At 45.6% G+C, this 15,742-nt stretch overlaps 2 protein-coding genes and 1 pseudogene across 2 annotated transcripts; 2 read left to right on the forward strand and 1 right to left on the reverse strand.

The window, feature by feature from the left end:
• Nucleotides 1–1,718: 1,718 nt before the first annotated feature.
• LOC139466693 (heat shock protein 70 B2-like) lies at nt 1,719–3,974 on the forward strand. The gene has a single exon (XM_071248321.1). The coding sequence runs from the start codon at nt 1,873–1,875 to the stop codon at nt 3,778–3,780; it is 1,908 nt and encodes a 635-aa protein (XP_071104422.1). The 5' UTR covers nt 1,719–1,872; the 3' UTR covers nt 3,781–3,974.
• Nucleotides 3,975–4,364: 390 nt separating this feature from the next.
• Nucleotides 4,365–7,366, reverse strand: LOC139466889 (serine-aspartate repeat-containing protein F-like). The gene is made up of 3 exons (XM_071248616.1): nt 7,355–7,366; nt 5,189–6,507; nt 4,365–5,028 (listed from the first exon to the last, which is right to left on the reverse strand). The coding sequence occupies exons 1-3, from the start codon at nt 7,364–7,366 to the stop codon at nt 4,365–4,367; spliced, it is 1,995 nt and encodes a 664-aa protein (XP_071104717.1).
• A 1,520-nt stretch (nt 7,367–8,886) lies between these two features.
• LOC139466694 (heat shock protein 70 B2-like) lies at nt 8,887–11,134 on the forward strand (annotated as a pseudogene).
• Nucleotides 11,135–15,742: the final 4,608 nt, after the last annotated feature.

Raw genomic sequence — 15,742 nt, forward strand, 5'->3', positions numbered from 1 at the left:
GTATATGATTCAAAGATGAGTGCTGAGTGCGGTGTTGAACAACAAACAAACAAACTTGTTCAGTCCACTCTCCACCAACACAGCCGATGCATGGGGACTTATGAATGGTGTGTACAATGTAATGACTTCACGTCATACTGTTGCTGTCATTTACACCTTATGTTCTGGTACGATGTTTTAGTTGCTTTCTGATAAACTCGTCTCATCCCCATCCGTATTATATGTAGATATACACATTAAGCAGGACAATGTTCAGATCACTTGTTGGAACGAGAAACCAAGTTAGTGTTGCACGTGCGAAATTACGAGCCGGTCTTGCACGTGTGCACCATGATTTGAGATGCGTTCAATTCACCTTCACACTTTTATTTCTTCTTATTTCACATTTTCCAATGTTTCTGTTTATAAGTGAGATACATCAGGACAGGACACATCATCACTTCTCACAGTTTGTGCCACAGGATTTTGCTCATGTATTGTTTGCTGTTGATAAAAATACAAATTGAACAAATCCTACGATTTATAACTTTTGGCAAAACACAAAGGACGACACGATATGAAAAGTTGACTTCTTACTTATATCCTTATTTGACACCCATATATTTGTGTGTGTGAGAGTGTGTGTGTGTGTGAGAGAGAGAGAGAGAGTGTGTGTGAGAGTGTGTGTGTGTGAGAGAGAGAGAGAGAGAGAGAGTGTGTGTGTGTGTGAGTGTGTGTGTGAGTGTGAGAGAGAGTGTGTGTGTGTGTGTGTGTGTGAGAGAGAGAGAGAGAGAGAGAGTGTGTGTGTGTGTGTGCGTGCGTGCGTATGTGTGTGCAGAGGGAGTCAGGGTAGGGTCATCCCAAAATATGACATGTGACAGTCTCTTGTGGAGGGTCATAAACAAATCATACACAGATTAGGGGAGGGCCGTGGGAAGAAAATGGACATTTTATGTTAAATAGACAGTGCTTGTGACTTTGGGAGGCTCGTGATAAACAATGTACAAGGATACGAGGAGATTCATCTAAAAATATGACAAGCATTAGTCACAGACCATAAAATACATTAATTGTTATAGTCTCTGCATAAGGGGAGGGTAATTATTTTAATTATGTTACACAGTTGTTATATTCACACCCTGGCTTACCCCACAAATTATATGTCATTGAATCACATCTGCATTCACCAAAAACACACCGAAAAAGAGAACGATAGAGCATTTTACACGAACACAAAGCACTAATCAAAACTGATGTAGTTTACCAAAACAATTCTGAATATATGTTTCGAAACAGTCAGTCATTTTTTAAAGAACATATATTTAGGCTGTAGAATACGTTCGCCACCTTGATGTCATCCCAAATAGGGAATATTTTGGTGGGAACAGACCAAATCGGTATATAATATGGTCTTTGTTAGGGAGAATATAAACATTGCATAGATTGATGTATATTTAATATAGTTAGAGGGTGGAGAGTGGATTCTACACTCGCACCCGATTTTCTCAGTTCCTAAGTCGCACAAGATAAGTGACACCGTGACATCATTCAGGAAATACAAAAGCAAATTCGAGAATCTGCGAAGAGTTACTTCCCTTACAGGGATTCCCCTGTAAGTTGTGACGTCACATTCTAGAGGTTTCCGGAAGAGGCGAGACGGTTGTACACAAATCCACGCTGGTGTGGAAGTATGGAGAAGGTAAGGGGACTGGTATATATACAGGCGGTCTGTCAGACCACAGCCATACACCAAGCTGGAAGCGTACACTACTGTATACTACCGATACACAGAGAAGTAGCGAGGGAGACCACACACTTTCTGACTGTCAGATAGGCTACACTGAAGTGACTTTGTTCAAGAAGATATTATTGAAGTTGGTTGTTTTGAAGAGAATGGCGCCTAAAGGAAAAGCTCCCGCCATTGGCATAGACCTGGGAACCACCTACTCTTGTGTTGGTGTGTTCCAGAATGGAAAGGTGGAGATTATCGCCAACGACCAGGGCAACAGAACAACCCCCAGCTACGTGGCCTTCACTGACACTGAGCGTCAACTCGGGGATGCCGCTAAAAACCAGGTGTCGCTGAACCCACAGAACACTGTGTTTGACGCCAAGAGACTGATCGGCAGACAATTTGAGGACAGCTCTGTCCAAAACGACATGAAACACTGGCCGTTCCGCGTTGTCAACAGTTCAGGCAGTAAGCCCAAACTACAGGTGGAGTACAAGGGAGAAAAGAAGACGTTTGCACCCGAGGAAATTAGCTCCATGGTGCTGAGCAAGATGAAGGAGACAGCTGAGGCGTACCTTGGACAGCAGGTGACTGATGCAGTGATAACAGTGCCTGCATACTTCAACGACTCTCAGAGACAGGCGACCAAGGATGCGGGGGCCATTGCAGGGCTGAGAGTATTGAGAATCATCAACGAGCCTACTGCAGCTGCCCTGGCCTATGGTCTGGACAAGAACTTGAAGGGGGAGAGAAATGTGCTGATATTTGATTTGGGAGGTGGCACATTTGACGTGTCTGTGCTGACCATAGACGAGGGCTCCATGTTTGAGGTGAGGTCAACTGCGGGGGATACCCACCTGGGAGGGGAGGACTTTGACAACCGAATGGTGGACCATTTCCTCCAGGAGTTCAAGAGGAAGTTCAGGAAGGACATCAGCAATAACGCACGTGCCATGAGACGTCTGCGCACTGCATGTGAACGTGCCAAGAGAACTCTGTCCAGTAGCACAGAGGCCGGTATAGAAATTGACTCCCTGCATGAGGGAGTGGACTTTTACTCCAAAATCAGCAGGGCACGATTTGAGGAGCTGTGTTCCGATCTGTTCCGCTCAACTTTGGAGCCAGTGGAGAAAGCTCTGAGAGATGCTAAACTGGACAAGTCTCGTATCCACGATGTGGTGTTGGTGGGAGGTTCCACACGAATCCCCAAGATTCAGAAGCTGCTGCAGACTTTCATGAATGGCAAAGATCTGAACAAGTCCATCAACCCCGATGAAGCTGTGGCTTACGGAGCTGCAGTGCAGGCTGCCGTGCTGAGTGGGGACACGAGCGACGCCATCAAGGATGTTCTGCTGGTGGACGTTGCTCCGCTGTCCTTGGGTATCGAGACTGCTGGAGGTGTGATGACCAAGTTGATTGACAGGAACACAAGAATCCCCACCAAGGCAAACCAGACCTTCACAACCTACTCCGACAACCAGCCAGGTGTCAGCATCCAGGTGTTTGAAGGGGAGAGGGCTCTCACAAAAGACAACAACATTCTGGGCAAGTTTGAGCTCACAGGTATTCCCCCAGCCCCCAGAGGTGTGCCTCAGATTGAAGTGACATTTGACATTGATGCTAATGGCATCCTGAATGTGTCTGCAGTTGACAAGAGCACTGGCAAGTCCAACAACGTCACCATCAGTAATGATAAAGGTCGTCTGAGCAAGGCCGACATTGATAGAATGGTGTCTGAAGCTGAGAAGTACAAGGAAGAGGATGAGAAACACAAGGAGAGAATCGCTGCCAGGAACCGCCTGGAGAACTACGTGTTCAGTGTGAGGGCCAGTGTGGACGAGATGGGCAGCAAGATGGAGGATGTGGACAAGCAGACAATAAGCAAAGCTTGTGAGGAGACGCTGCAGTGGCTGGACAAGAACTCCCTGGCGGAGAAGGAGGAGTTTGAGCAGCAGTACAAGCAGCTGGAGAAACTCTGCTCCCCTGTCATGTCCAAACTCCACAGTCAGGGAGGTCCGCAGCAGCAGGGCGGGGCCGGCAGGGGGCCCAGTGTGGAGGAGATGGACTAGACACATCCATTCAGGACTGACCTCAACAGTGTTAGAATAAGACTTGTTAATGTGTGATATGTTGTATGAATGAATGTTGGTGCATACATGTTGACTGTTCTGTTTATATTGATTCAGTACACTCTACATGCTGATCATGACACAGTATGATGTTTATATTTTTGAAACTGTTATGAAATAAATAATGAAAAGCATTTGATTGTGTTTTCTATGTTTTTTACATGCAACCTATAACATGTTTGGGCTATCAGTTTTGTTTACTGTCATTTTGCTGTTAGCCAAAAGGAAAGAGATTTATCAACTTCTTGGAAAGGTTTCTGTTAATTGGTTGATATATTTGCAGCTGAGGATGAAATAAGCTCTTGTTCCTGTTTAACTGTCAAACATGTTCCCAGTCATTGAGTTGGTGGGTTCAAATCCTATATCCACCCCAGTTATGAGCCTTGGAGGAACACTGAATATGGGCTACACACATTGTATCCATTGTACCCTATTCATGACGAGCAACCACTTTAACTGTGAGACTACCCCTTCACCTTCCTGGAATCTGTGAAGTATGGTTCTACAGCACGTTTAGCATTATTTCATACATATTGCACATTCTCTTCACACATTGCACCAGTATGGGGAATCGAACATGGTTGATCAGCTTGAGAAGCAAACCGTTTGACCTCCAGGTTGTCCCACCCCTTATATGTATTCTCTAGGCTGTCCCACCCCCTGTACATGCCCTCGAGGCTGTCCCACCCCTTGTACGTATCCTCTAGGCTGCCCCACCCCTTGTACATATCCTCTAGGCTGTCCCACCCCTTGTACGTGTCCTCTAGGCTGTCCCACCCCTTGTACGTGTCCTCTTGGCTGTCCCATCCCTTGTACGTATCCTCTGGGCTGTCCCACTTCTTGTCCGTATCCTCTGGGCTGTCCCACCCCTTGTACGTGACCTCTGGGCTGTCCCATCCCTTGTACGTATCCTCTGGGCTGTCCCACTTCTTGTACGTATCCTCTGGGCTGTCCCACTCCTTGTACGTGTCCTCTTGGCTGTCCCACCCCTTGTACGTGTCCTCTTGGCTGTCCCACCCCTTGTACGTATCCTCTGGGCTGTCCCACCCCTTGTGCGTGACCTCTGGGCTGTCCCATCCCTTGTACGTATCCTCTGGGCTGTCCCACTTCTTGTACGTATCCTCTGGGCTGTCCCACTCCTTGTACGTGTCCTCTTGGCTGTCCCACCCCTTGTACGTGTCCTCTTGGCTGTCCCACCCCTTTTACGTATCCTCTGGGCTTTCCAACTCCTTGTACGTGTCCTCTAGGCTGTCCCACCCCTTGTATGTATCGTCTAGGCTGTTCCACCCCATGTACGTATCCTCTAGGCTGTCCCACCCCATGTACGTATCCTCTAGGCTGTCCAAACCCCTTGTACGTGTCCTCTAGGCTGTCCCACCGCTTGTACGTGTCCTCTTGGCTGTCCCACCCATTGTACGTGTCCTCTAGGCTGTCCCATTGCTTGTACGTGTCCTCTGGGCTGTCCCACGTCTTGTACGTATCCTCTGGGCTGTCCCAGCCCTTGTACGTATCCTCTAGGCTGTCCCACCCCTTGTACGCGTCCTCTTGGCTGTCCCATCCCTTGTACGTATCCTCTGGGCTGTCCCACTTCTTGTACGTATCCTCTGGGCTGTCCCACTCCTTGTACGTGTCCTCTTGGCTGTCCCACCCCTTGTACGTGTCCTCTTGGCTGTCCCACCCCTTGTACGTATCCTCTAGGCTGTTCCACCCCATGTACGTATCCTCTAGGCTGTCCCACCCCATGTACGTATCCTCTAGGCTGTCCCACCCCTTGTACGTGTCCTCTAGGCTGTCCCACCGCTTGTACGTGTCCTCTTGGCTGTCCCACCCCTTGTACGTGTCCTCTGGGCTGCCCCACTTCTTGTACGTGTCCTCTGGGCTGTCCCACCCCTTGTACGTGTCCTCTAGGCTATCCCACCACTTGTACGTGTCCTCTAGGCTGCCCCACCCCTTGAACGTGTCCTCTTGGCTGTCCCACCCCTTGTACGTGTCCTCTAGTCTATCCCACCCTTTGTACATATCCTCTTGGCTGCCCCACCCCTTGAACGTGTCATCTAGGCTGCCCGACCCCTTGAACGTGTCCTCTTGGCTGTCCCACTCCTTGTACGTGTCCTCTAGTCTATCCCACCCTTTGTACATATCCTCTAGGCTGCCCCACCCCTTGAACGTGTCCTCTAGGCCGCCCCACCCCTTGAACGTGTCCTCTTGGCTGTCCCACCCTTTGTACGTATCCTCTAGACTGTCCCACCCCTTGAACGTGTCCTCTTGGCTGTCCCACCCTTTGTACGTATCCTCTTGGCTGTCCCACCCTTTGTACGTATCCTCTAGGCTGTCCCACCCTTTGTACGTGTCCTCTAGTCTATCCCACCCCTTGTACGTATCCTCTAGGCTGTCCCACCCCTTGTACGTGTCCTCTAGTCTATCCCACCCTTTGTACGTATCCTCTAGGCTGCCCCACCCCTTGAACGTGTCCTCTTGGCTGTCCCACCCCTTGTACGTGTCCTCTAGTCTATCCCACCCTTTGTACGTATCCTCTAGGCTGTCCCACCCCTTGTATGGGTCCTCTAGGCTGTCCCACCCCTTGTATGGGTCCTCTAGGCTGTCCCACCCCTTGTACGTGTCCTCTAGGCTGTCCCACACATTGTACGTGTCCTCTTGGTGTTTGAGCTAGAATCAAGGAGGACCAAGTTACTGCTGAAAATAGAGTGCTTGATTGTCGGACTGCTGCTGTGACCTGGCTGGTTTGATTCATATTTACAGGCTGGTGAAATCTTGTCATTTGCCAAGAAAATGTGGCTACGTTTTATACAAACTACATCAATCTAAGAAATACTAACTGTTAATTACTGTGAAGGGCAAACACCTAAAAATGATACCAGCCTTCCCTGACAGAGGTTGATGCACGAACAAGTTGCTGTAGAAACATGAATATCATGCACTTTGAACAGATTTAGCCGTCATCTTTTCTGAAACAAATAACCAAAGAAACATTTTCATTTGGACCTGAGCTAATTTGATAGCAAAACCTCGGTATAGCAACGAATGAAAACATAGTTTGGTCTTAATGCAGTCTGCGAGAAAATGCTGTAGTAAAGTGAAGACCGTCAAAGTCAAAGGTACAGTGCTCGTGTGGTCAAAGGGAGATAATCCATAAGGAAATGCGATGCCAAAGGTTTGTCACTTAAAGAATACAATTAGGGAAAATAGCTAAGCGCCAGCAATTCTTTTTTTCTATGTCAGAAATTTCCATGGATCTTTTTGAAACACCGACGTAAGGCGTCGATCTCATTTTGATGAATGTCTAAGAGTGAGTGAGTGAGTGAGTACAAGTTACAGTCATTGAATGTCCATGACGCGACCGATTCTGGGTCGCATCGTATATGATTCAAAGATGAGTGCTGAGTGCGGTGTTGAACAACAAACAAACAAACGTGTTCAGTCCACTCTCCACCAACACAGCCGATGCATGGGGACTTATGAATGGTGTGTACAATGTAATGACTTCACGTCATACTGTTGCTGTCATTTACACCTTATGTTCTGGTACGATGTTTTAGTTGCTTTCTGATAAACTCGTCTCATCCCCATCCGTATTATATGTAGATATACACATTAAGCAGGACAATGTTCAGATCACTTGTTGGAACGAGAAACCAAGTTAGTGTTGCACGTGCGAAATTACGAGCCGGTCTTGCACGTGTGCACCGTGATTTGAGATGCGTTCAATTCACCTTCACACTTTTATTTCTTCTTATTTCACATTTTCCAATGTTTCTGTTTATAAGTGAGATACATCAGGACAGGACACATCATCACTTCTCACAGTTTGTGCCACAGGATTTTGCTCATGTATTGTTTGCTGTTGATAAAAATACAAATTGAACAAATCCTACGATTTATAACTTTTGGCAAAACACAAAGGACGACACGATATGAAAAGTTGACTTCTTATTTATATCCTTATTTGACACCCATATATTTGTGTGTGTGAGAGTGTGTGTGTGTGTGAGAGAGAGAGAGAGAGTGTGTGTGAGAGTGTGTGTGTGAGAGAGAGAGAGAGAGAGAGTGTGTGTGTGTGAGTGTGTGTGTGAGTGTGAGAGAGAGTGTGTGTGTGTGTGTGTGTGTGTGTGAGAGAGAGAGAGAGAGAGAGTGTGTGTGTGTGTGTGTGTGCGTGCGTGTGTGTGTGTGCAGAGGGAGTCAGGGTAGGGTCATCCCAAAATATGACATATGACAGTCTCTTGTGGAGGGTCATAAACAAATCATACACAGATTAGGGGAGGGCCGTGGGAAGAAAATGGACATTTTATGTTAAATAGACAGTGCTTGTGACTTTGGGAGGCTCGTGATAAACAATGTACAAGGATATGACGAGAGTCATCTAAAAATATGAAAAGCATTAGCCACAGACCATAAAATACATTAACTTTTATAGTCTCTGCATAAAGGGAGGGTAATTATTTTAATTATGTTACACAGTTGTTATATTCACACCCTGGCTTACCCCACAAATTATATGTCATTGAATCACATATGTATTCACCAAAAACACACCGAAAAAGAGAACGATAGAGCATTTTACACGAACACAAAGCACTAATCAAAACTGATGTAGTTTACCAAAATAATTCTGAATATATATTTAGGCTGTAGAATACGTTCGCCACCTTGATGTCATCCCAAATATGGAATATTTTGGTGGGAACAGACCAAATCGGTATATAATATGGTCTTTGTTAGGGAGAATATAAACATTGCATTGATTGATGTATATTTAATATAGTTAGAGGGTGGAGAGTGGATTCTACACTCGCACCCGATTTTCTCAGTTCCTAAGTCGCACAAGATAAGTGACACCGTGACATCATTCAGGAAATACAAAAGCAAATTCGAGAATCTGCGAAGAGTTACTTCCCTTACAGGGATTCCCCTGTAAGTTGTGACGTCACATTCTAGAGGTTTCCGGAAGAGGCGAGACGGTTGTACACAAATCCACGCTGGTGTGGAAGTATGGAGAAGGTAAGGGGACAGGTATATATACAGGCGGTCTGTCAGACCACAGCCATACACCAAGCTGGAAGCGTACACTATACTGTATACTACCGATACACAGAGAAGTAGCGAGGGAGACCACACACTTTCTGACTGTCAGATAGGCTACACTGAAGTGACTTTGTTCAAGAAGATATTATTGAAGTTGGTTGTTTTGAAGAGAATGGCGCCTAAAGGAAAAGCTCCCGCCATTGGCATAGACCTGGGAACCACCTACTCTTGTGTTGGTGTGTTCCAGAATGGAAAGGTGGAGATTATCGCCAACGACCAGGGCAACAGAACGACCCCCAGCTACGTGGCCTTCACTGACACTGAGCGTCTACTCGGGGATGCCGCTAAAAACCAGGTGTCGCTGAACCCACAGAACACTGTGTTTGACGCCAAGAGACTGATCGGCAGACAATTTGAGGACAGCACTGTCCAAAACGACATGAAACACTGGCCGTTCCGCGTTGTCAACAGTTCAGGCAGTAAGCCCAAACTACAGGTGGAGTACAAGGGAGAAAAGAAGACGTTTGCACCCGAGGAAATCAGCTCCATGGTGCTGAGCAAGATGAAGGAGACAGCTGAGGCGTACCTTGGACAGCAAGTGACTGATGCAGTGATAACAGTGCCTGCATACTTCAACGACTCTCAGAGACAGGCGACCAAGGATGCGGGGGCCATTGCAGGGCTGAAAGTATTGAGAATCATCAATGAGCCTACTGCAGCTGCCCTGGCCTATGGTCTGGACAAGAACTTGAAGGGGGAGAGAAATGTGCTGATATTTGATTTGGGAGGTGGCACATTTGACGTGTCTGTGCTGACCATAGACGAGGGCTCCATGTTTGAGGTGAGGTCAACTGCGGGGGATACCCACCTGGGAGGGGAGGACTTTGACAACCGAATGGTGGACCATTTCCTCCAGGAGATCAAGAGGAAGTTCAGGAAGGACATCAGCAATAACGCACGTGCCATGAGACGTCTGCGCACTGCATGTGAACGTGCCAAGAGAACTCTGTCCAGTAGCACAGAGGCCGGTATAGAAATTGACTCCCTGCATGAGGGAGTGGACTTTTACTCCAAAATCAGCAGGGCACGATTTGAGGAGCTGTGTTCCGATCTGTTCGGCTCCACCTTGGAGCCAGTGGAGAAAGCTCTGCGAGATGCTAAACTGGACAAGTCTCGTATCCACGATGTGGTGTTGGTGGGAGGTTCCACACGAATCCCCAAGATTCAGAAGCTGCTGCAGAATTTCATGAATGGCAAAGATCTGAACAAGTCCATCAACCCCGATGAAGCTGTGGCTTACGGAGCTGCGGTGCAGGCCGCTGTGCTCAGTGGGGACATGAGCGACGCCATCAAGGATGTTCTGCTGGTGGATGTTGCTCCTCTGTCCTTGGGTATCGAGACTGCTGGAGGTGTGATGACCAATTGATTGATCGGAACACAAGAATCCCCACCAAGGCAAACCAGACCTTCACAACCTACTCCGACAACCAGCCAGGTGTCAGCATCCAGGTGTTTGAAGGGGAGAGGGCTCTCACAAAAGACAACAACATTCTGGGCAAGTTTGAGCTCACAGGTATTCCCCCAGCCCCCAGAGGTGTGCCTCAGATTGAAGTGACATTTGACATTGATGCTAATGGCATCCTGAATGTGTCTGCAGTTGACAAGAGCACTGGCAAGTCCAACAACGTCACCATCAGTAATGACAAAGGTCGTCTGAGCAAAGCCGACATTGACAGAATGGTGTCTGAAGCTGAGAAGTACAAGGAAGAGGATGAGAAACACAAGGAGAGAATTGCTGCCAGGAACCACCTGGAGAACTACGTGTTCAGTGTGAGGGCCAGTGTGGACGAGATGGGCAGCAAGATGGAGGATGTGGACAAGCAGACAATAAGCAAAGCTTGTGAGGAGACGCTGCAGTGGCTGGACAACAACTCCCTGGCGGAGAAAGAGGAGTTTGAGCAGCAGTACAAGCAGCTGGAGAAACTCTGCTGCCCAGTCATGTCCAAACTCCACAGTCAGGGAGGTCCGCAGCAGCAGGGCGGGGCCGGCAGGGGGCCCAGTGTGGAGGAGATGGACTAGACACATTCATTACATGTTGTATGGTATGTTCGTATGAATGAATGTTGGTGGATAAATGTTGATTAATCTGTTTGTCCTGATTGTTTATGTGTAAATGCCTTTGCAAAGTTCTTCTTGTTATACAATGTTTGTATTTTTGATAGTTGTCATAATAAATAAAAAAAATCAAACACTTGTTGATGTTTGGGTTCTTTGTGTTAGAAGGATGTAAGGTGCAAGATGTTACTTTACCCATTTGCTGGTTAAAGTGTACCCAAACGAGAGTTGATCAACTGCTTGTGTGGAGCATGACTTTGGTTGAATGAGAATTGTGTCGAGATACTTCTGAATATGCTTGGGTGGCTGACTGCTGCCGAATCCAGATGCCATGGATTGTGCCCACACTGTCAACTTCTGGTTTACCTGCTCCAATAGCTCCAGGCTGTTGAAATGTTGGCATTTGGTCCTTAGACTTATACCAGGACAAGGATCATGTGCTTCTTCAGAGGCAACAGTACAACTTCAAAAGGGTGCACAGGTGTCCTTGTCATTGGAGGCTCACTGTGCAGAGTTGCAGGTATTAGGCCTGCTGAGTTTGAATCTCAAAAGAGCAAGGATTGTGTTGCATAATTGTCAGCTACGTACCTGGCTCTTGTGTTTATTTCTCATAGCTAGAGTCAGTTCAAAGTGTGGTGAAAGGGAGATAATCCGTCAGGAAAGCTGCATTATGTACAAGCAAATGATTTTTGCTGTCAGCTGAGAAAAGCAACACAAATTGCTTCACCCCTAGTATCCATGTGGCAGTGAGGGTAGGGGGAGATATCCTTGTGGGGGGGTGGTGGTGGGGAGAGAAGGGTGGTTGTTACACGTGCTGAGGGAACGCATTAACAAACTACATGATTTAAATATGAATCATTATTTATAAAATGAACATGAAAATGGTAGGGCAATTCACAATTAAAAGATTAAACATCACACAGTGAACTCAAGTCCTTGGGAACATAGAGCGACATCCAGTGGACTGTACATCCAGACAAGAAGAGCGATGATCACTGGAGATTCTGCTGGGACCATCATCTTTACATGATAGATCATGGTCACAAGAAAAACAAACAGAAATCAATCTATCTTGTGTTTTATTTTTGCGAGTCTTTAGAAACAACACCTGTTCCTTTGATAATACAGATGTAAATTGGATAAATACAAATATAATTTCCACAACATTCTCACTTATTTATTCAGTACCTTTACTTTCTTAAATTCCATATTAATTTCCAGCCCTGTCAAACTGCCATGCACCCAGCTACCTGTGTCTTGTTGGATACTTACATTCAAGCGATTTGCGGCGTAATTGTGATAGGCACACTTAACGGTTATATACGGTACAAGGGAAGTAACTCTTGTCTAAGTCTTTTAGCAATATTCCAGCAATATCTCGGCGGGGGACACCAGAAATGGGCTTCACACATTGTACCAATGTCCGGAATCGAACCCGGGTCTTCGGCGTGACAAGTGAACGCTTTAACCAGTAGGCTACCCCACCACCCCTCATGGTCTCAGAAGTGGGAAGTGAGAACTTAAAGTGGAAGACTGGTTAAGATCCCTGCAAAGTTCAAAGACTATCTGTGTTAAAGTGTTAATCTAATAACTGTGTTATGTTATGTTCATCAAAGACTTTAATTTGATAATTTGTGTGAAAGTGCTTTAAAGTGTCTTCATAAGGACAATACAAGTGCTATCAAAAGACTTTAATTTTGCAAGTTTTGCATAATAAGATTTATCTTTTAGTTTAAACAATTTTTGGGTTTAAAATTAATCTGGTGTGAGACATATATCTTTGATAGAAAGGATGAGGCATAATTATGATAGACACACATAACTGTTATATACGGCACAAGGGAAGTAACTCTTCCAGTATACACTATACTGTCTTATGTTATGAGCTCTGAGAAGTAAAGATATACTTGAACAATCGAGTGTTGTGGGTTAAGTTATGTCTTCCTAAGACAAACCAAAACATAAAACATGTTACAAGATTGATCTGTCACACATGGCAAACAGTCAACCTCCCTTGCCCATAGACAGTAGATACCTGGGCCACCCTTGCACAAAGCTGTCTTAGCGCTGAGGTGATCATAACTCCCATACTTTAACATAGGCTTACGTAGTGCTTAGATCGCTTTGCGTTACGGGGCCCAGGGCCCACTTGCACAGTCTATGTTACAGTATGGGAGTCCTGATCACCTCAGCACTAAGATTGCTTTGTGCAGGTGGACCTTGAGGTGTCAACAGCCCATGCCCATAACACTATCTCATTAAAATCTAATCTTAGTTCTTGCTACTGCAAAACAAAGATCTGAGGACATCAGATTACAGGTCACATCAGAACGGCCTTTCGTGTATTTCTAGGAACCAATGACTAACAGGACACTGTCAGTCAGAAAGCTGCTTTCTTGGGCGAAATGGCACTAGTTTCAAACTAATGACTTCCATTCCAGACTTTGCTTTAAAAAATATTTTGACAAAGTTCTCAATGCAAAATGTGAAAAGTGAACAAAAGAACAGCATAGAAATGTGTAATGGATGGCTTCGACTGTGTGGCAATACTTCTCACGGTCAATGTGAAGTCTCTTACGTTGAAATGTTTCTCTCATTGAAGCAAGAGACATACATGCTTTTTGTCGATTGGAAAGCTCTGGGTGAACCTTTTCAAGTTTGCATGATTAGAAAACACATTCCGACTGTCACTTTCTTGATCTGTAAGTGAAACTCTCATTGGTCAGATGAAAGGTCGTTCTGACTTGACCTGTCATGGGATATCCTCAGATCTTTGTTTAGCGAGATCTAAGATCTGATTTGAATGAGACTAACACCAGGAGACATGTACAGTACAAGTTGCATCTACAAATACAATGATGTCCACCTTGAAATGTGCTCACAAACACACGCAGTGACTGAACACAAGCAGACTTCATCTAATCGACATCTACAATGGATTCTAGGAAGGCTTAAGGCAGGAATTTCCTTCAACAACAATTAGCAATGGCAGTCATGTCCACCAGAAACCAGGAAATGAGCTGAGTCCAGTTCCGCAAAGAGATCTTAGGGCTTCAACTATTGTAACTACCATTGCTCTACATTGATGGAAGAGAGTGCTAAGCCACTTTTTGGGACAGACCCATCATGACTGCTTAAAGAGCATCACATGGCTGGAAGCAAGTCTGTCACATACAACAGGATTAAAAGAAGAGGAAAAAGAATTCCATGTTTAAAATGGAGGCATAACAGAAATGTTTTATTAGTTGATACAACTGAGATACCAGCTTTCCTGCTGCAATTCATATACAAATAACAATATGAGTACCCAATTAATATTTCTTCTCATTCAACAACTGACAAGGTTGTTCAGAATGTGTTACAGGAGAGTGTGTTTGGCTGTACCACAGGCAAGTGTGTTACCAAGGTTACCTGAACACTATACTGGTTGTCCAGAATGTGTTACAGGAGAGTGTGTATGACTGTACCACAGACATGTGTGTTACCAAGGTTACCTGAACACTATACTGGTTGTTCAGAATGTGTTACAGGAGAGTGTGTATGGCTGTATCACAGACATGTGTGTTACCAAGGTTACCTGAACACTATACTGGTTGTTCAGAATGTGTTACAGGAGAGTGTGTAGGACTGTACCACAGACGTGTGTTACCAAGGTTACCTGAACACTATACTGGTTGTCCAGAATGTGTTACAGGAGAGTGTGTATGAATGTACCACAGACATGTGTGTTACCAAGGTTACCAGAACACTATACTGGTTGTCCAGCATGTGTTACAGGAGAGTGTGTATGGCTGTATCACAGACATGTGTGTTACCAAGGTTACCTGAACACTATACTGGTTGTTCAGAATGTGTTACAGGAGAGTGTGTAGGACTGTACCACAGACATGTGTGTTACCAAGGTTACCTGAACACTATACTGGTTGTCCAGAATGTGTTACAGGAGAGTGTGTATGGCTGTACCACAGACATGTGTGTTACCAAGGTTACCAGAACACTATACTGGTTGTTCAGAATGTGTTACAGGAGAGTGTGTATGGCTGTATCACAGACATGTGTGTAACCAAGGTTACCTGAACACTATACTGGTTGTCCAGAATGTGTTACAGGAGAGTGTGTATGACTGTACCACAGACATGTGTGTTACCAAGGTTACCTGAACACTATACTGGTTGTTCAGAATGTGTTACAGGAGAGTGTGTATGGCTGTATCACAGACGTGTGTTACCAAGGTTACCTGAACACTATACTGGTTGTTCAGAATGTGTTACAGGAGAGTGTGTAGGACTGTACCACAGACGTGTGTTACCAAGGTTACCTGAACACTATACTGGTTGTCCAGAATGTGTTACAGGAGAGTGTGTATGAATGTACCACAGACATGTGTGTTACCAAGGTTACCAGAACACTATACTGGTTGTCCAGCATGTGTTACAGGAGAGTGTGTATGGCTGTACCACAGACAAGTGTGTTACCAAGGTTACCTGAACACTATACTGGTTGTCCAGAATGTGTTACAGGAGAGTGTGTATGGCTGTACCACAGACATGTGTGTTACCAAGGTTACCAGAACACTATACTGGTTGTTCAGAATGTGTTACAGGAGAGTGTGTATGGCTGTACCACAGACAAGTGTGTTACCAAGGTTACCTGAACACTATACTGGTTGTTCAGAATGTGTTACAGGAGAGTGTGTAGGACTGTACCACAGACATGTGTGTTACCAAGGTTACCAGAACACTATACT

This window comes from Haliotis cracherodii, unplaced genomic scaffold (genome assembly GCF_022045235.1).
Source record: "Haliotis cracherodii isolate W230 unplaced genomic scaffold, xgHalCrac1.p SCAF_19, whole genome shotgun sequence".
Taxonomy (NCBI): Eukaryota; Metazoa; Mollusca; class Gastropoda; order Lepetellida; family Haliotidae; genus Haliotis; species Haliotis cracherodii.